General features: G+C 41.6%; 1 protein-coding gene across 1 annotated transcript; it reads right to left on the bottom strand.

The window, feature by feature from the left end:
* Positions 1-6,599: 6,599 nt before the first annotated feature.
* Positions 6,600-19,753, bottom strand: cbx1a (chromobox homolog 1a (HP1 beta homolog Drosophila)). The gene is made up of 5 exons (XM_044182213.1): positions 19,466-19,753; positions 15,595-15,823; positions 14,277-14,448; positions 13,987-14,081; positions 6,600-10,697 (listed from the first exon to the last, which is right to left on the bottom strand). Exons 3-5 carry the CDS (start codon positions 14,385-14,387, stop codon positions 10,547-10,549), a joined length of 357 nt encoding a protein of 118 aa, XP_044038148.1. The 5' UTR covers positions 14,388-14,448; positions 15,595-15,823; positions 19,466-19,753; the 3' UTR covers positions 6,600-10,546.
* Positions 19,754-21,746: the final 1,993 nt, after the last annotated feature.

Below are 21,746 nucleotides of genomic sequence, written 5' to 3' on the forward strand. Positions count from 1 at the left end.
TGAGCTGGACCAATGAAAATAGAGGTCAGAATTGGTTTTCTCAATGTTATTGTCAAATGAAGTTTCATTAGATTTTCTTTCTAGACAAACAAAATGCTCTTTGCCGATCTCACAATGCAGGCTTAGCAGTGAATTCTGGGAATTGTAGGAAGGGTTGGCACAGTCAAATGTTGGCTGTAATAAGGAAAATGCAGTCGTGGAAAGTAAGTAAGTACATTTGCTCAAGTACTGTACCTACGTACAATTCTGACATACTTGTTTCTTCATTTTTTGTTTTCAATTCAATTCAGTTGGGCTTTATTGGCATGGGAAACAGACGTTAACATTGCCAAAGCATGGGTGAAGCAAAAACATGTACATAAACAGACGAAATGTGCTATTAAAATATATACAGATAAGATATAATAATAATAATAATAATAATAATAATAATCATCATAAAAATTGTAGACTTGCAGTTAAAAAATACAAATATAAATAAGTGAAAACTACATAAACACTGCACTATTTTTTTATGAATGTGTGTGTGTGTGTGTGTGTGTCTAGGTCATTCACTGTCCCTCAGGTTATGGCATGTCTCAACCACACCTGTCGAACAGTGACCACATATTCTGTTTTCTTTTGGTTGCCATGATTTTTTGTGTCTTTTTTCGATTGCCAGTTTGTGGTCACTGTGCCTGTACTTGGTTAGGATCTGTCTCTGCTTTCTTTTTCTGACAGTAGAGAGATATTCTAATTCATAATCTCTTTTTAGGGCCAGACAACATTTTGATCTATTTAGGCTTTTAGTTTCTTTTTTCCAGTGTTCCAAATAGGTTTCTTTACATTGTGTTATAATTTGGTTTACTCTGGTGTTTGGAAAGCAGTGTTGTTGTGAGACTGGTCAGAGTGTGTCTGAGAGGGGGCAGTTAGTCTCAGCACCAACTGACATAGGGGACTCTTTTTGGGCTCAGCTCTTGGGTTTGGAGGGCTTTGGAATGGAGGGAGTCTAGGGGGCTGGCTTTAAGGTGATTAAAAACTTTGAGCGCTCTCTTTTGAATGTTAATTATCAGTGGGTATCTGCCTAATTCTGCTCTACATGCAGGTTGGTGTTTTTCTGTGTATGTGTAAAATGTATCTGCAGAATTCTGCATGTAAAGATTCTGTTGGATGTTTGTCCTAACGGGTATAGGCATGATGACTGAGTGGACCCAATACTTCTCTACCATATAGCGCAATGGGCTGGATGACACTATCAAATATTTTAAGCCAAATTTTTATTTTCGCTTAACTGCATTTAGAGCTCTTTAAGCTTTTTCTTTTCACTACCATGTTGAAACTCCCTGATGCTGTTATGGCTATAACAAGGTAGGTATAACTCATACTGTTTTTAATGATATTATTTATGTTAAATTGGTATTTGTTCTTCTGACATCTGGGGCGTTCATGACATGAAAACTCATGACAGTTTTCTTCATATTTACTGCCAGGGCCCAGTTCTGACAGTACGTTTCTACTATGCCCAGCTGTAGTCCTTGTTCAGTAGGAGACAGTAGGACAAGGTCATCAGCGTAAAATAGGGACTTCACCTCTCTATCTAGGAGGGAGAGGCAAGGAGCAGCACATTGATCCAACTGTAAAGCAAGTTAATTTATAGACACATTAAATAAAGTCAGACTTAAAGGTCCAGTATGTAACATTTAGGAGGCAGAAATGGAATATAATATTCATAAATATGTTCTCATCAGTGTATAATCACATGAAAATAAGGATTGTTGTGTTTTCATTACCTTAGATTAAACCGTTTTAACCACATAGGGAGCGGGTCTCCTTCCACGGAGGCTGCCATGTTGCATCGCCATGTTTCTACAGTAGCCCAGAACGGACATACCAAATACTGGCTTTAGATATGGCCTTTCGTTTTTTTCGCGGCCACCATAGTGTCTCCTACATGATTGGAACGGGAAGGTGATGCAAGCGGTATTGAAATGGTTGCAAACTGCAATTTCAACGCTAGATGCCACTAAATTCTACATACTGGACCTTTAAATTGCAGCCCCGACGAACGTCTCTTCTCTGGGTGAAGAATTCAGTTTGTTTGTCTCCAATTTTAACAGCACACCTATTTTTCCAGATCATACATTTTGCCCCCTAAACCACAATGTAGAAGTCTGTAATAGAGCCCTTCATGCCAAATAGAGTCAAAAGCTTTCTTGAAGTCAATAAAACAAGTGAATATCTTAAAAAATTTTGTTTGGTGTAAAACATTTTAAATTAGTATTAGTGTGAAGGCTATATACATGGTTGGTGGTGTGGTGTTTTGGGAGGAAGCCAATTAGATTTTTACTCAAGATGGAGTGTTCAAGAAAATCTAGTATTCTTTTATTTAGAATACTACAGAATAGTATACCTAGACAACTGCTGACACAGATGCCACAGTAGTTACCAGGGTCTGATTTGTCCCCACTCTTATGAATGGGGGAAATGAGCCCATTACACAAGATGTCAGGAAAACATCCTGACTGTAGTATAATATTGAACAACTTCAACACTGCACCCTGTGTCTCTGGAGTGCTGCATTTGAGTATTTCATTTTTAATGCTGTCCGGACCACAAGCTTTTCTTGGCTGGAGAGACTTTGTCTGAGGTCAATTCTTCCCAAGTAATAGGGAAATCAAGGGGCTTTTGGTTGTCTTTAATGTTTGGAGTTTTTCTTTTATAGTACATTACTCTGAATGAATTAGATTTATTGGTATGTCTTTGTACAGATTTCAGGTCTCTGTAAATAATATTATAAAGAATATGGTCTAGACCTGCTCTATAGGAAAAGTGCAATGAGATAACTTCTGTTATGAATTGGCGCTATATAAATAAAATTGAATTCCGTTTTTGTTTTATAAGATTAGCTTTAATAGCTGCCTTATTAAATATCATATTGATATCATCAATGGGCTTTTTTACACCATCTCTGGTAGGGACATATTGATTTTGATTATTTACTGATATGTCATTCATCAGATCAGGTCAGTTCAAGGCCATGATAAATTTGTCTCCACTTTCTTGGGCCCATCTGTGTCACGGATACGCCACAACATACTAATCATCCACACCTGCTCCCAATCACACTTCTGCTCCCCATTAGCTCCCAATCACAGCCAGCACATAAAAACCCTGCACTCACCTCAGTCTGGGTCAGACCTCGTTTGCGACCAGGACTCTCCATGCCACTCGGCATAACGCCTATATCCCATTCTCCTGTCTCCAGCGAGTCTTCCATCCTACGGACTTCCCTAGCTGTAAACTAGTACTCTCAGGCTGTCATCTAAATAAAGAACATTCTGTGTCCATCTCTGTGTCCCCTGCCTGTCTGTTCCGTAACAGAAGGTCGGACCTACCAAAAGGATGACAGCCTCGAGCCCCGATTGATCCTTCCTGGACCTGGAGGATATAGTTCAACAATATCTCCTCACCCGTTCATCACCACCTCTACCTGATAGCGAGATGACGCAACTAGGAACCTTCTCAGGCTCAGCAGAAGATTGCGAGGAATTTTTGGTGAGGTGTTGCCTGGTTTTCAAGTTGTATCCACACCAGTTTCCTACCGAACGATCCAAAGTGGCCTTCTTTGTTCTCCGGCTAGTCGGCCCGGCACTTTGCTGAGCATCCCGGGATCCCTATGGGCACGAGATGAGGTTCGCAACACTCCTCAGGAAGGAGTTTGGCCCGCCAGTCTTCAATTCTTCAGCCAGTCCTCAGTCTACCGACCCAATACTTGCCTGCACCAGAGCTCTGATGGCCAACTACTCGCCTTTTCTGCTTCCAAGCTACTCGCCTGCTCCGCCGCCCTACTGCTCGCCGGCTCCGCCTCCGCCTCCAAGCTGCTAGCCTACTCCACTGCCGTTTCCAGTTCCGGCGCCGCGGCCGTCCCAAGTCCCAACACATCACTCCCTGCTGGATTGCAGCCGCCATCACTCCCTGCCAGACTGTCGCAGTCAACTCCTTTCCCGGCTGGATCGCACCAGCTCCCTGGACTCCCTGCTGGATCGCAATCACCTCCTTTCTTGGCTGGGTCGCAGCAGTCGTCCCTCCTTCTCGGCCAGAATGGCAGGTTCCGGACTCCAAGACACCACGGGTCCAGCCCGCTCCACTGCCAGTCATCCCTTCGCCGGCTCCCTGTCCTGCTGTCCCGACACCGGTTCCCTGTCCGGCGGTTCAACCGCAGGCCCTTGATCTGGTTCACCAGCCTCCAGATGGTCCCCGCCTTTGCCTCAAGGTTTTAGAGGGTCCCCCCCTCCGGCGTAGGCTTCCAGGGCGTTGCCCCCCTCCGGGGCAGGCTTCCAGGGTGTTCCCCCCTCCAGCTTCCAGCTCTCAGCAGTTGGCCGTGGAGGGAGGGTACTGTCACAGATACTCCAGGCTCCACAAGCTACTAATCATCCACACCTGCTCCCCATTAGCTCCCAATCACAGCCAGCACATAAAAACCCTGCACTCACCTCAGTCTGAGTCAGACCTCGTTTGCGACCAGGACTCTCCATACCAATCGACATAACGCCTATATCCCATTCTCCAGCGATCTCCTGTCTCCAGTGAGTCTTCCATCCTACGGACTTCCCTAGATATAAACTAGGACACTCAGGCTGTCATCTAAATAAAGAACATTCCGTATCCTTCTCGGTGTCCACTGCCTGTCTGTTCCGTAACAATGTTAGTAGGATTTAATTTATACAGCTTACTGGGTTCCCATTTTGTCAAGACCTATTTACTTCAGCTAAGAAACATCGCTAAAATCAGATGTATCTTGTCTTCTACGGATCTGGAACTGTTCGTTCATTTTAATTTTCTCCCGTCTAGATTATTGTAATTCCCTCTACTCGTGCCTCAGTCAAGATGCTCTAAATCATTTACAGTTGGTCCAAAACACAGCTGCCAGACTAACTAGAACTAGCAGTCGGTCCCACATTACCCCTGTTCTTGCATCCCTACATTGGCTTCCTGTAAAATCCAGAATAAACAAGATTTTGTTGATTACATATAAGGCTTTGCATGACCTTGCCCCCAGTTACATTTCTGATCTCCTTGTTCCTCATTCCACTTCTCTACCGCTCAGATCCTCAAATCTTTTATCCAGCACCCGCTCCAACCTATAAACAAAAGATGACCGTGCCTTCGCTGTTGTAGCCCCAAACCTCTGGAATCATCTTCCACAAACTATGAGATTTGCTGAATCTTTGGACTACTTTAAGCGGCCTCTAAAAACCCATCCCTATAGGTAAGCCTTTTCATAGATCTCCATCCGTCTTATGTTTTGTTTGTTTCAGTTTGGTTTTGTGCTGTGTTTTTGTATTTTAATGTAACTATCTATTCATTTATATTTTCGGTGTATGTGTGAAGCACTTTGTAACTGTGTTCTAAAGTTCTATGCAAATAAAGCTTTACTTAATTACCTGAGTTTGAAGAACACATTTGTTTGTGGTCTGAAAGAGGGGATTGCTGCCTTACAGTGAATGCACTGATAGTCATATCAGTGATTGCATAGTCTACTACACTAGACTTAAAAGCTAAGAACATTCTGTATCCTTGGTGTCCACTGCTTGTCTGTTCGTAACAATCTGTTAGTAGGATTTGATTTATACAGCTTACTGGGTTCCCTTTTGTCAAGACCTGTTTACTTCAATCTTGTGTGAATCTCCCTGAAGAGTCCCCTCTGAACCTACCGTTGTAGCCTCAGGCATTAAAATACACTACCTCCCTGCCACTTTGATTTATTTCAGAGTCAAGGTTGTTCCGATGGGTGATGGTTGGTGTGGTAAACAGGGGGAGACTGATCAAACACATGGTTGTTTCCCTGTGGGTTGATGATTCTGGGATGGTCGCTAAAGCTTGTAGTACAGGAGGGGGTGGGGGCATTGCGTCCCAGGGCCGTGTCTTTGAGGGTCTTTGCAAATATCTTCACCCGCTCTCTGTGTAGATGGAATCCATCATAGAGGTCCCAGGTGCCAATGGTTGGGTAACCACATCTTGGCACATACTCTTTTGATCTCCATATTAATGTCATGGATGACACGAGGGGTGTCTGTCCTAGGCAGCAGGGTGGAGACCACAACGCAGGTGTCAGGGAACTCCCTACTGGCCTGCTCTGTCCTCTTCCTCACTGCCTCAGCAGTGTCTTTACAGAGGCTGTGTAGGTCATTTGTTCCTGTGTGGATCACCAGGCATTGAGGGCTCTTGAGGGTCTCCTTTTTCAAAAGCTTAATTGCCTGGCCTGTGGTGCTGCAGCGTTTAGATTGCACTTCCTTAGCAGGAAAAAGCTTGTTTGTGGTCAAGGAATTTCCCATTAGAGTCAGCCAGCAGGACCACTTGTGGGGCTTCCTTTTCAGGCTAGATGGAGGGAGGCTGGGTTGGGCAGAGCTGGTTGTTGGCAGCTGGCTGTGTGGATGTATCACCAGGTGCCAGGGTGTTTGTTGGGCTGAGTGCACACAAAGGACCCACTGGCAGCACAAAATAAAGGTTTTAGCCATCACACAACTTATGAAATGCTCACATAACTTTAGTAGTTAGACCTATCTTTTTGTGTCATTAAAATAAAAAAGGACTAATTAAGACACCAAAGTACAAGTAGCTACGAAAACGAAAAACCTTTATTGTCCAAAACAGACAATTAAAAGTAGATCGGCCATGACAGTGACATTGCAAGGGAAATCAATAAACATGCAACAGGACAACACTAGCTAATTCGCTAAATACAGAGAAAAGTTTCAGAGACAAGTTAGAAAAGCTAAGTAGTAGACCCAGGTGCAGCTAATTCAATCCCTTCCTGTCAATGGTGAGGTACAACAGAAGGCTGTCAGAGTGCAGGACATTTTACTCATAATACTGATGTACATGGTGAAGAAATAAGTCCCGAAGGCCAAAAGTTCGAAGAAAAATAAAACATCTTCAGGAACTTTACTGAATATATTTAATTGAAGACAGACAAGTCGAAAGGGTAGGCTTAGACCCAGCATATAGATACTAACATACAGTAGTAATAGCATCAGCACAGCTATTTTAGAGTCAGAGAGGTTTGACTTCAAATACTAGAAACTCCATTTACAGCTGACCCAACCTACTTTGAAAAAGAGAAACAAATCACACACATTTATCCATAATTCAGCCTCTCAAGACAACAGTACAGATCAAAAACATCACCAAGATGGTCTCAGTCAAGTGTGTAATGAGCATCTTTCCATTTCATCATCTGGCTTTGTTGTATGAAGTACTTGGTTAGGATTTTTTTTATGCTTACACAACCTGTGGTTGCTCGTCTCAAAAATGGGACTGTTTTACGCAGCTTGTACGTCTTCCATAACTGAGGCTTAGGGCTTAGGGCTTATTAAAATGATCATTCTGTAAGAAAAAGGTAAACATTTAAAAATAGCTGCTGTTTCAAGGGTTGTGACATGAGGCAGTGCGAGGTGAAGCAAAAGAGACAATGGAGTTGCATTACAATAAGGATTTTCTCTTTAAGGTGAGTTCTCTGATAAATGTCCAGCAGCAGAAGGCCACCCAAAGCAAACAGTTCAGAGAAAGGGAATTTGAACTAGCTAACCTGGGTCTGCTAACAGAGGAAGCTACTATGCTAACTTTAATACAGTATACATAGAAATAAGCACAGCCGGGCTACATTCAACACAAAACGCAGCAGAGAAAACACCAGAGAAAGACCTCTCATATGAAGCGGTCATGTTGATCATGCTGAATTCAAAAGTTCTATCCTGTTTTATTTATGCAAATATCAAAACGTGTGTTAAACATAGGACGGTCTGCAAGCAAGATGAACCAAGGAATACTCTGCTGAATCATCATGTCTTGAGTGTTGCCTGGCCAGTGCAAGCTAAAATAATACAGCCAAAAAAACACGTGGCTGAGTATGTGTGATGGTTAAAAAGTGGAAATTAAGATTTTAAAACATACTGTCAATCATCTCCTCCATTAGCAGTAAAACCTAGTTGTGTTTGTTACAGAGCATATATCTACTGAGTGACAGAGCCGCGTTCTCATCAAGAAACCTCCACTTATCAGCCAAAGTGGTTGTGTAAGAATTAACAAGCCACTTTCACCATCAGCCACAGTTGATGAATGTGCAGACTACAGCTGATAATTCAATGACATATGGCTGGTCAATTCCTACATTGATAGTTCTCTTGGCCAATACCTGTTAATTCACTCTGTGACAGTTAACTTTTGGTTCAGACTGGGGCGTGTTTAGACTGAGAGCACTTATACTTATTACACCAAGTTAGAGGAGGTGCCTTTATTTCCCAGGGAAACATGTTTGATGATCATCCATCAGTAAAGCTTGTTTACAGCAGCTCAATATATCAAGCATGCTTGTTTACCTACTCTTGCAATTTGGTGTCATAAACAATAGCTCTACTTTGTAAATAAGAAGAGACATTAACTCGGGCTTGCTTTTATAAAAACACTTCCAGATTTCCAGAAGCAATGCATTTAAAAAAAAAAAAAAAACTTTAGCTGGACAGTGGTGCTCTGCTAGGTTAAAATAAGGGAAAAGAAACTGTATAGAAAGGCCAAGAGCCTGCAGAATTTCATTCCAACTAAGCACCAAACAGCTGAGCTCAGTGCTGAACACACCTTCAACCGGTGTTTGGCATAAGTGGAAACCTGCAGATTCTCAGTTTAGCACAGTGTCCATTCTAGTTATATGATGTGTTTCTGTCTGAATGATCATCAGTTGGTTTGACACTTTGCCCCTCTAATTTATAGGTTAAAAGGCATCTCAGTTTCTTCAGGCACGAGTCCTTGGTTTGACATAAGCCTTGGACTTCCACTCCTAACACTGAGCCTGAACCAGTGCAACAATAACTGATGAGAATCAAGTTTCAAAATTCAACTGAAGTCATCCAGTGTGCCCATCAATCTAGCAGTGTGAAAAAATGACAACCTGCCAGATACTGACTTAGCTGCTGTGTGTACACTCTACCAGCCACTTTGGCAGATAACCAACCAGCCTTAGTTCCATTAAAAAGTAACTACATAAAATTGCTAAACCGGCATGAGAAGTTTGGGAACCAAACCAGTTACAGCTGCCAGGGAATGAACTCAAGTCGTACACTTACACATATGGTTCACTACTTCTGTAAGTAGCAATTTTTCTTCTAGCCTTGCTGGCAGGCAACTATTTGACTTCCTACTAAATAAATACTGTGGCCTAGTCAAGCAGTGAAAATGTCTGGTGAATTGATAGTATTTCCACATGACATGTAGTCCTGACTGTGTTCAAGAAAATACCAAGACTAACTCAAAACGCATTGGGAGAGTGCAATGTCCTAATATATACCTTAATATCTATAACACATATGATTGTGAAATACAGCAGATGGACAGTTTTAAATTCACAGAAAAGCTACAGGTTTAGCTATGAACCACCACCAAATCAGCACAAATACCTCAACTAATGGTTTGATAAAATACAGACTTGTTCCTTCATTTTAATAAAAAAACAAATAGCAGGCAGCTAAGTACAAGCTTTGGGCAGCAGCATCATCCATAACTGCTAATTTTGTCAGCTTTTTAAAAAAACAAAAACTTTTGGCAGACAACTGCAGGACATTTGAACACTGGCTGGTTGGCTGCCACATTGGCTGGTAGGACATGTAAGGCCAAAGCCAACGACTACTGGTCTTTTCATGTAGACTGTACAAATGTACATTTGGGGTTTGAGAGTTTAAATCAAGAAGAGAGTTGTTAAGTCGGCAATAATGAGAACCCAGGTGGCACAAAGAGAACAGATACCGAAAGAGATGAATGGTTTGTATCCATTCTTTCACTCCTCCATAATACCATGCCTCACTTCATTCCCCTCCAAAAGAAGTTCCCTCCAATGTATCCTGACAAAGCAGGAAGGGAAGTTTGTGCTCTCCGAGCCGCCATAATTCACCTGCCACTTTCATCTTTCAAACAGGACTTCTAAATGAGGACTGGTGATTGGGAGGAGAGACAAACTTGCCAGCCACAGTCAAGCATTCAGCTTGCTTCTCACATGAATGGACATGTTAAAGAGGTAGCTTGACAGCTTGTATTGTATTCCTGTATTTCTAACACCAGGCACCTGTCACCAAATATAGCAGACAAACACTTTTATAGTAATTTCACTGTATTCAGTTCAATATTCAGCTTGTGACGCCAAGGAGGAATACTAGCAGAATAAAGGCACCAATGCCCATCAAGTGACACGTTCTTGGTGAGGGAAAAACATTAATATAACAGACTAAGTGTCAACATACCTCTTTAAAAAAAAAAGTACATTTTCAGTCGAGATACAGGTGGGAGCATCTTTTGAGGAAAGGACGCCCGTCTCCTTTCAGGGCAGGAAAACAAACTTCTTCTTTCCTGTCAGCTACATTGGCAGTTCAATCCCAATGATCTGGGATTTTCTCCACTTCGCTGCCAAAGTGGCTGCTAGAATCAATTACCTGGACAACTGTTCACCAGCATATAGTTGCTTTCCTGCCCTGCACACTTCCTTTCATTTCCTCTTTGCACCTCCACCTCCTCCTCCGCTCATCTAATCTTTTTTCTCCTCCTCTTTCTTCTCCTCCTCCTCTGTGGGGTAAGAGTGCCAGGTGAGGCGCTCCTCATAGAAAGAGATGACCACCTGGGGACATTTGACATTGGCCTCCTTGGCTGGGACGAGGTCGGCCTCGTCAGAGTTCTTCCTGTTAATTTTAATTCAAGAGAAAAGGTATGGGAGTAGAGAGGAGGGGAAAGGGAGAAACAACATGCAAGACAGAGATAGATGACAGAAAGAGGAGTAGAGAGAGGGGAAAAGAAAGCAAGAACAAAAAAGGAGGAAAAGACAATAGGAGAAACAAGCGGGGCACAGGGAGGTAAAGAGAAAGCGCAAAAGAGAGAGAACGGTGTTAGACAATAGGCTCTTCACCATTTATTTCCTACAACAATAAAAACAAACTGAGGGTTTAAGCCTAGCAATTAACAGGATAACCTGCCAAAGTTGTTCTTTAGGACAGTGGTTCCCAACTGGTGGGTGAATTCTGAGTGGGTTGTGAGGATGTAGTTCAACTTTATCAAAAAACTTTACTTTGAAATGCAGTGAATTTCTAGAACAGTGCTTTTATTTTAAAATACTGTTTTTCACTTCCTAGTGAGTAGCGGCGCTACAACCTGCAACTTCACAATGCAACTGACCTTCACCTTGAACATCTGTTGACTGTAGTGGACTGAGGAGAAGCTTGCTGCTCCACTACAGGCTGAACACAAGTTTGAGAATACACTCAGTGGCTACTTTATTAGGTACACCTCTAATGCAATCCAATGCGATTTTAGTTATCATTATGTGAAATAAAAGCAAAGGGCAACTCTGTGGTTAAATCTGTCTCCTCACAGCTAGAAGGTCATACCTTGGTTTCAATCCACTGACAGATAAAATAGATGGATGGAAATAACAGCAAACTCCAATGCAGTGTGTCGTCGCTGCCTCTGGGCAAAACAAAGCTGAAGTAGCTAAGCTCACTTTGGATGGTTACTGAAGCTAGGGTAAACAGCAACATTAAATAATAAATCTAAATAACGTCAGCCCAGGCCAATCTCCACATATTCACACTAAACCAAATATACTGTGACTGTTTTGGTGAAATATTTTTTTATGTACATTTTTTAAAACATAGAATCAACTTGGGAAGGGTGATTTATGACATGCAGAGGGTGGCCCTGTTTGCATTTTTTTGTTTAAAACACTAACAATGAACCTTGCTCGCTAACATATCTGTAATTTTGCAGCATTTAGCTGCACTTTCCTCCAGGGCTTTTCTCCTTTTCATGCACTCCCTCTAGACTCCACATTTTCTCTTTCTCTCCTGCATTTTTTCCTCCACACTGCTCAGCCACGCAAACTCCACACAGAGTTGGCAGCAATGAATAAAACTGAATAGGTACTAAGATGGTGTAGGTGTGGACAGTGACCTGGGGTCATATTTACAAAACACCCTAGAACTAAAAGCAGCTCCTAAGAGGCAGAGTTAGAAGTAACGCAGGCATGTTAGTGAGAACTTTATGACCTCTATGTTTTTGTAATCTAATTCACAAAGCATTTTAGCTCTAAAAGTAGCTCTGAGAGAAGTCAGAGGTAGTCCAGCGGAGTTCTGAATCAGTAAGAGCTGTTCACAATCAGTCAGCTGCTGCAGGTAATGTGTCTTGTCGTGCAAAGGTTTTGGAATAATAACTTAAACCTTATTTTCTGATTGTTTCACGGCGGTTACATTCAAAAGCAAAAATAAAAAATAAAAAAAGCGCCCACACCATCACACAACCCTGCAGGAAAGAGCCAGCCTGTCTGCTGCTCTCTGCTCTGCGTGTAGCTCAGACCCGACCTTCGACTTCGTTTTAGCGCTGTAGCAGCGCTGGAGATACATCTATGACACAGACAGAGAGCAATGTAACCTGCTCACTACGTTTTTAGAGTCCAGACGCCTGCACACCGTTATTGGCTGGGGGCTAGCCCCCCGTACACATACTTTGATGGCGGAGTGTTAATAAAGATCCAATCCAACAAGTCAAAACAATCCAATAACACCAGAGATGATGGTTTACACAACTCAATGCTACTGTGATGCTGGAAAAAATAAGATATACAAGCTGTCTATCAAACACACTCGATTTCCAGATAAAATGTGCTATATGTAGAATTACCCTGTTAAAGTATGAGGATTTGTTACATGGCGATACAATACTTAATAAGTGAATATTTAATTTTGGTTCATATATGAAATTTGTGAGAGTTTACTCTTGTGTATTGATGAATACCAGCCCAGTCACCTGTCAACCAATCACTGTAGACAGTGATTGAGTGGGTCCCCATAATTTCAGTGCGCTGGTGCACCGCTTAACACATACTGGTGAGGCCCGGGAAAACTGTTTAAATCGAGTGTAATTTGTCAGACAGCGGCCGCAACCATGTGATTGTCAGCTGACTAAACAAACCATGTCGGCCTGCAAGGTAAAAGCCATGATAGCCTTCCAAGTTGACGAAAAATTGCCAACATGCACAGTAATGTTCACAATATGATTTTACGTAAACCTGAATGACATTCATCAGTTCTCTGCCTTATCAACCTCCCTTGACCTGTTTATGGGCCATGTGGTCTAGGTAGGCTTTCGCCGCTTGAATTGAGTATATGCGCCAGCTGAGACGCCTTTTAAATGGTGTGCAGACTCCACCTACTCGGCGCACCACAGGCGTACGCCGCCGTGGTTATGGTGCAGAACCAGCAAATTCATGAAACATGATGCCATCCATTGCAACTGGGTCCAATAATAACCCTTCTCTTAGCTTAGGGGTTCTCTCAGTTCTTTAGTAAAAGTTGGTCTCACCAGCTTTGTGAATAGGTCTTAAGAGGAAACTCTTAGCTAAGAACTTTTAGCCCATTTAGGAGAACTCCTAGTAGTAAGATGTGAAAACGGCCCCTAGTGGACTGTTGAGGCTAGACCAGTTGGGAACCACTGCTCTAGGAGCTCTAAAAGCTATTACTGTAAATTACTTGAATTCAAGATGCTTGTATAATGAAAAATAACCTTGTGCGTGTACGTTAAAGAAACCTTGTATTCCATGGTGAGAAAACTATCTTTTTGCACTTCAAAACTTTTGAGGCTTTTTAATTTAAAATTACATAGTTTGGATGACCTTTCACTTGCATTTGATTTGTTCTGTGTATCAATCAGCTTCAATATTTCCTGGCCAATGCTTTCTGTGATGAAGCCTTATCTAACCCAATTGTAAGCCCCATATGGATGGGGTGTGCTATACACAGAGCTTTGCACTCGAGCTTCTCTCGATGACTGCATGGCTGAAAATAGGCTCTGATTGGGAGATCTTCACTGGTCTTCTCATTTCCTTGTAACCGAGACCCGACTGTGGTCCAAATACCATTAGCATATGTCTATTTTGTATTGTTTGTTTAACGCACAGTTTAACTGACAGTGAAGACCCACCACTTCATGAGGAACATCAGCTCTCCACTGGAGTCTGTTGCTCCAATAATCCTCTCCGGCTGCAAACCTCTGCCAAAACCTCTGGCTTTCTCACCCTGGAGACAGGAAGTATAAGAACAAGAAAACACATGACCAAAGAAGAAACAACAGGTATGAGAAAATCCTGCAATGAACATTAAAGCACCTGTGTGTAGACTTTGTATATGATTAGTTAACAAATCGCAAATTTTTTGTGGTCTGGCTGACTGCTGGGAGTCTTTAGTCTGGAGCAACCACTCTCCTTAGCTCACCTCCTCCTTCTTCCTCTTGCTCCCTCGTTCCTCTGAGTCTCCTGAGGCCTCACTGGCGATTTTCCTCTTGCCCTCCTTCTTTTTCTCCTCCTTCTCTTTGTGTTTCTGCATGTACTCGGCGATAAGATCAGGGCAGTCTAGGTTGTCTTCCGGCTCCCATGTGTTATCCTCACTAGAAAGGTGGGTGCAGACAGCACACATGAATGGAAGATGTTTAGTTAGTCTTTATTCGGTAATAAATTCTCACTTTTAATTCCTAATTATTTTTCTTTCTTTTTTTAAAATGTCATTTTGTAAGGTTATTTGCAGAGATGTATTGTAAAGAGGTACTGCATACTTAAACATGTTTTTTGAGCTGTAAACTAAATTATATGACTGTACTGTGATGAAACACATCAGCGCCGGTGTTAATATTGACATTCTTACCAAATGTATGAAAATCTGCATTTCATGGGTTGAAAATGGCTTAACACGCCATCTACTGTTTTAAATCACCCTGAACCTTCCAAGGCAACGCTGACACAGAGTCATCCGTTCGGGTCTAATTTACATCACAACATTTATATAATAAAAATAATGTTAATGCCCTCTAATTAGAAGTGGCTGACCCACCTCCCCCTGCCCCAGTCTTTGAGTGGGAGTCAGCACTTATGTTTAAATATATGCAGATCGAGACTCATCATTCACAAGCGCTCATGCTAGTTTTTACTAACCCTCTACTTAGTATTTTACAATTTTGCCGCAGTGGTTTGGTGCTTTTCACGGCTGTAGAAGTACCACTGGACTGCATTCTTTCCCTTGATGATGATCCCATGGTAAACAGCAGGGCTACAGCTACGTACTGACACTCCCCCACAGACACACACTCACCGGAGAGCATCTCAGCTTCTCTGAGCTGCTAACATTAGTTCAGCTACAACACTTGACCACACAGAAACTTTTACAAAGGGCCATGAATGTGCTTCTGACTGTCAAAGCTCCAGTGTGTTTCCAGCGTGGGCACGGAGAGTCTGACAGCAGTTGCTCATGGCTGGTTAGCTCTCTGTTGCTCACTCTGGTCGGGGGTTATCCTGTGCAGACCTCTGCTGCATTTTTTAAATATGCTGGGAGGGAGGGAGCTAGCAGAATTTATAGGCGCAGTTACACTTTAATGTCAAAATTCTAAACTTTCAATTTTGTGGGCATGAGTCAATCCTGATACTTTATGCTGCACATTATTTGCAATTTTTAACTAAAAACTTTTCCTAAATTACCAAAAGAAAAATATATCTCAGGGCCAAGAACACCAAGCTTTGCCTCAGTGGAGATCCATACTCACTCAGAGAACCCCTTCCATTTCAGCAGAAACTCTGCTTTGCCCTTCACCACTCTGCGGTCCAAAACCTTCTCCACCACATACTCCTCCTCTTCCTCCTCCTCCTCCACCGCTGCTGGTGCTGCTGGTGCTGCTGCAGGTGCTGCAGGTGCTGCATGCTGCTCCTCCTCCTCAGCCTTCTTGCCCTTCTTTCCTGCAACGGTCGCCAGCTTGAAGTCTGCTGAGGGCGCCTCTGGTGGACCCAAGAGGAAACATGTGGAGATAATGATAAAGGGGTTAAAGTAACTAATAGAGTGATAAGTGAATTATAGTATAGCATGTTCAAATATTATAATATTGTTCAAACTCTGTATGAATAGAGAAAACCCAAGGGCGTATGAGGTGGCCAATCCTGAGGACTTAAGAGACTGAAGCATCTCCTGCATTAGAACTGAAATGACTAATAAAATGCAGGCACTAAAAGACATTAACGGGTGATCTGACCACCAGCCAGCAATTCTTGAGCTACAAACTATATGTACAGCAACATGCAGCTGTCTTGTCTTTAAATGGATAGTTCACCCCAAAACCAAATATTTTTCCACAGACCTTGTTGTGGGCAGTTTCATGAAAGAACTATCGGCAGAAAGAAAATAGTTAATTGATTTTTTGGCACATTGAGCACCACAAGCCATATAGTGCCATATAGTTCCATTATATTTCACAAAACGCAGACATCTCTACGGCCGGTATTTCCAAAACTCGGCAACTCACACTAAAACAATCTAGGTGGATAAAAAGCACTTCAGGTAAGAGGAAAAAATATGTATTTTTGACAAAAAAAAGAAAAAAAAAAAAAAAAAACATGTATCAAATCCCTGATAAAAATCACCAAAATAGCTGCAAAATAAACAAAGTACAGGGAAATCTGACATTAATTGTCAAACACCAAAAAAACCAAAAAAATAAGACCACCTGACCTTTATCTACGAACAACTACATCCACACACAGATTAACAGGGGATATAAGAAAAAGTAATAGCTGAATGACAGTAACAAACAACTGACTGTCTTAGAGCTGGGCCGCAAGGTTAACAGTAGAATTTGCTAAAAGGAACACACCATAAGGTATTCTACCTGATATGGATTGTGCTGCAGCAGAAGTTGAACCGGGATCAACTTTTTTGATGCGTTTCTATGCCGTAAACATTTGCCGCTGTACCCCATTGAAATTAATGAGCAGCCCCCACTTTTTGACACATTGCTATTGTTTGATCGTACCTGAAACTGGTATTTCTGAACAGTAATGGCACCCCCAAAGAACACAAAAACAAATGACAAACACAATGAAGATCTGGGTTCATTAAAGTCCCTCTGTCTTCTGTTGTAACATAAAAAACACATCTTTGACATGTTTTCTTGTATATTACTCACAGCCTATATTTGCTTCAGCTTAATTGAGGTTGCTCAGTTTTAAACAAAATGCTAACAATATGTAGGTTAAGGATGCACCAATTCAACTTTTTCTCTCTGGTTCTGATACCTGAACCCAGGATATCTACTGATAGTACCAAGTGGATACCTGACATACAGTGATTTAAAAAAAAACAAAACAAAGGAAATATTATACACCAGGGACGGTAGGGTGCTACAAACTGAGTTGGTGGCCTGCCATGACTGAATGAAAGTAGGACTACATCCTAAGTAAAATAAGTACAGTAAAATTTAAATTTTATATTGACATTGATGAAAAAAATGTATTTAATGTGGATCAGTCACATCTGGCTAACACCTGATCTGCTTAACAAGGTCAGTATCTACGCCAATACCATGTAACAGTAACGACTAAACTACATCTGTGATTGGACAGAACACATTGTATATAACAAAAGGGGTTGCAGGCGATTTTAATTCATATGTGACAATAGTCCCCAGCTTTCAAAAAATTGTGAAGTTGTGTGTTTGTGATGACTCTGGGAGTGATGACCTATCAGATGCCGAAATGAAAAACCTTCCTGTCTTAAAAACTACTTAAGTCCTTCAATTTATAATCTGAGAAAAGTAAAGACTCCTCTTGGACTTGCAGACTCCCCGTCCAACCCAGATTAAAAGCCAAGGGGAAGCCATGTTAGGCTCGGCAAGAGAGAAAAGAAGCTGAAACCTGAGTATGCAGGGAAAGAAAGGAGGAGGGGTCACCAGATAAAGAATTGTAATGTTCAAAGGACTGGCTCTGACAAACACTGTGAGAGCCTTTAACTATTACATCTGGAGAGTGTCTGCTGAGTGCTTTCAGTAAGAACCAATGGTCTTGGAGCTGAGAGAGAGCACAAATAGGGTAGGGAAGTCAAAATACTGAAGAGATGGACTAACACATTGGTTTTCATGAGATTTTCTGAGAATATAAAAAATAAATCCCTTAAACCAACTACTTCAATGCTATTATCATATATACACAATGTTGAGTTAATGGGCTAAACCCTAAACACAAAACCATTCTTATGGCCATTTAAAGACACACTTTATCCAAATTACAAGTGTTCAACAGCAGTGACAGGAGGCGGTAGAGGTAGTGCAGTTCGTGCACCAATCGGAAGGTCCTGCGATTCGATCCCGGCTTCTCCCAGCCCACATGTCGAAGTGTCCTTGGACAAGACGCTGAACCCCAAATTGCTCATGAGGGCTGTGCCTTCGGTGTGAGTGGGGGTGAATTATTAGTTAGCCATCAGTGTATGAATGGGGTAAATGTGATATGTAGTGTGTGAAGCGCTTTGAGTGGTCGGAAGACTAGAAAGGCGCTATGCATGTACAGTCCATTTACCATTTACTCTGAAAGCCAAATGATCCAAATACCACTGCCAGAAAGAAGAAAAACAAAACCAGCATACCTAAAAGTTACATTTAAATATTTTGAAAAATTCTCTTGTAGATTTGACAAAATTTAACGTTGGGTCAATTTGGCTAAATATGTAAATGTTACAACCTACAACACGGAAACCAAGGCAGCAAGCTAAGTATTTAATTTTACATGACCCCAGCTTTTGGCTTACTTACAAACACCTTAATTTAACCATTATATTAATCTTACTATATAGAGTAATCCTGTTATGGGTGCACATGAATGAGGCGACTTAACTACTGCTACTGAAGGCAAGGTACGTCCACCTGAGCCACTGGGCACCTGCCACGTGTTAAGATAAAAACCTTAGTATGCATGTCGAGTCAGATTTTGCCATCATTGAAAGGACTGGCTACACATGATGGAATTGTCACAAGTTAACCCCTGTAGAGACCCGTGGCGTCTAGTGTGCATCTTTTTTGGCTAACTTGTCAACAAGGTATGCTGGTTGTTCTAAAAGCGTCTTAACTGATGACTATCAGAAATGTTGAAAACCTCAGTTGATATGTGTTGTGTGTAGTTGAACTAATGTTTGGTGGTTACTGTTAAGGAAAACGCCCCCCTCCATGCCTCCCGAATAACAGTGAGCGTGATTTGCAGACTGCATCTACCGAAAAACGCACACTGCGGCAATAGCAACTCTACACACGTGGGCAAATTAATACAATTTCAGAGTTGAAGGTTTGTTATGTCGTTCTACCTTAACAGTAAACAAAGCTGTTCCGTCCGATGTTTCATAAGAGAAGCGTCGAAGCCAGCATGCTGTAGTTTTTACATCATGCCTGCACACGCTGTAACCTCGCGCGCTGCATAAAATAATCGACGAATGCCAAAATAAGTTCGGACAATTTCGTTCAATTTGATTTGGCCACAATACATTGCAATTCACCAATACCCGAGCAATGAGATGAGCTGGGCGGCCTGCTTCCCTTCATCCAGAAGGAAACATGGCTGGCGTGTGTTCCCTCAACAGCTAACGTCAGCTAACATAAGCCTTACCTTTACAGAGAATGCTTCAGAGCGCTTTTAGGGGCTTAGGATAGGCCCGAGTGACAACGCTGTGATTTGACCGTCTGTTGTAGACGAGTAACAAACCGAAGACGCGACACAAAACTACCAAAAGGCTGAGTGGCGTGCTTTGGATCGACTTTCCCTCTATGTGCTTTGCTGTTGAATAACACAATAGCCTCAGCGTTGCTGACAACCAGCACCGATCCCGTTCTGCCCGCCAACAGCACCACCGGACGTTACGTCAGTCGGCAACGCAAGACGTAGTGGGAGGTGTAGTCTTTGGTGTGGTGAGATTGCGGAAGGAAGAAGTTGTGTTGTTGTTGTTGTTCTTGTTTTGTTTGTTTTTTTTTTGTTTTGTTTTTTACGGCGGTTGGCATCCAGCTATTAGTACATTACCGCCACCTTCTGTTCCGGAGTGTGGAACAGACAATATACTTAAACTCTAAATCCCTTCAAAATAAAAATAAAAAATGTCAGAGAATGGGACATACAGCACAACAATGTAAATGGAGATAAAGGTGTGTGAAATGCAGAGGAGAACATGACTATGGAAGATGTAATAATGATGCTAAGTTAAAATGCTGCAATTGTGGAGGTGAGCATAGCATGCTGCAGATGCTGGATGTGTGGTCCAGAAACAAGCTAAAGAAGTACTGAGGTACAAGGTTGTGAATAAGATGACATATGCAGAGGCATTAAAGAGTATTGGCACTTATGAAATGTAGTACCCCAGAGTTCAGGCATAAGGAGATCTCAGCCAGGAAGATTAGCACCTCCACAGCAGCCATGCAGTCATAAGTGTAAAGTTGAGGAGAACACCTTGATTGTAGAAAAGAAGAGCTTTATAGCTTTTATGTGTAAAGTTGTTAACATTGCTACATGACAAGAAAGGAAAAGTGACAGGATGGGAAATCAGGGAGGCTGTGTGACTGTCCGAAGGAAGCATAGCCTTAAGCAGAAGCCCACGGTTCACCACCAATCTGTTCACATTTCTAATAAGGTCTCCCCACTCAGCGACACACCCGCTGAGAAACCAACTCTGATTATTGGCAGCTCCATTTTGAGAAACATGAAGTTAGCGACAACAGCAACCATAGTCACATGTATTCCCGTGGCCAGAATGGGCGATTTTGAATCCTATTTAAAACTGCTGGCTAAGGATAAACAGTAAATACAGTAAGATGGTTATTCACGTCGGCAGTAACGACTGAAAAACTAGTGCATGCATTTGTTACTTCTAGGTTGGACTATTGCAATTCCTTATTATCAGGCTGCCCGAATAAGTCCCTTAAGACGCTCCAGTTGATCCAGAATTCTGCGGCACGTGTACTGACAAGAACTAGGAATTTTCTCCAAGTTGTCGATCAGCCCCCGTGTTCCTGCTCGACAACTGCTACTTCAGTTGTTGTTATTGGCTCTGTTACTACTATTACTGTCATTATTATTCCTATAACTGTCATTCCTATTATTATTCATTTATTAATATTAATGTTACCACTACAATTACATTATTGCTATTTTAAAAATTCTAGGTGGTATTTGTATTGTTTATTTGTATAGAAAATCTAAGACACAGTTATAGAACCTACCTCTAATTCCCATCTTATTCAATTTAATTAATAACCCTTCCACTTGGAGTTGTAAGCCTTTTCAATATAAAAAAACAATATTCATTCATTATTTCCTTTTAAACGTTTTCTCTATCTCCTTGCTTACTTTCCCAACAGCATCCATTGTAGAACGCCCTTTTCTGAAACTGCTTTGGTATGGTGCAAATACTGTAGTTCTCTATGTTCAAGGAAATATTTAAGTCTTCTGACTAATATCTTCTCCATCCACTTGAATAGGTAGGATGTTAGGGCGATGGGTCTGTAATTGCCACCATTATTAGGATCCTTTCCAGGTTTATTAAATGGCAATATTAATATACTCTTCCAACTTTTTGGCATTTTACCCTCTTCCCATATCGTATTAAATAAGTGCATTATTATCTCTAACACTTTTTCAGGTAATTTCTGGAACATGACATAGCTCAATTGATCTTCTCCTGTAGCAGTATTTCTGATTCCATTTAATACTATCACTAGTTCATTCATGTTCATTTCTGCATCCATGGTACTTTCCTCATTAAATTTTTTTAATACATACATCCCTATTTTCATTTAGAATCTTCTCTTTATTTTGTCTGTGGATATCATCTAAATGATTACCACTATGCACACTGGCAAACTTCCTTCCTAACACATTTGCATTTTCCTTATCTGTTATT

The sequence above is a fragment of the Siniperca chuatsi genome, linkage group LG21 (genome assembly GCF_020085105.1).
Source record: "Siniperca chuatsi isolate FFG_IHB_CAS linkage group LG21, ASM2008510v1, whole genome shotgun sequence".
NCBI lineage: Eukaryota > Metazoa > Chordata > Actinopteri > Centrarchiformes > Sinipercidae > Siniperca > Siniperca chuatsi.

Bases quoted from the DNA above. Each gene is read 5' to 3' on its own strand.
- cbx1a (XM_044182213.1), bottom strand. From the start codon at position 14,387: ATGCAGAAACACAAAGAGAAGGAGGAGAAAAAGAAGGAGGGCAAGAGG. The intron at 14,082-14,276 runs GTGAGCTAAGGA...TCCTGTCTCCAG, and splicing joins GCAAGAGGAAGAAGGAGGAG to GGTGAGAAAGCCAGAGGTTT. The intron at 10,698-13,986 runs GTGGGTCTTCAC...TAAAATTAACAG, and splicing joins CTGATGTTCCTCATGAAGTG to GAAGAACTCTGACGAGGCCG.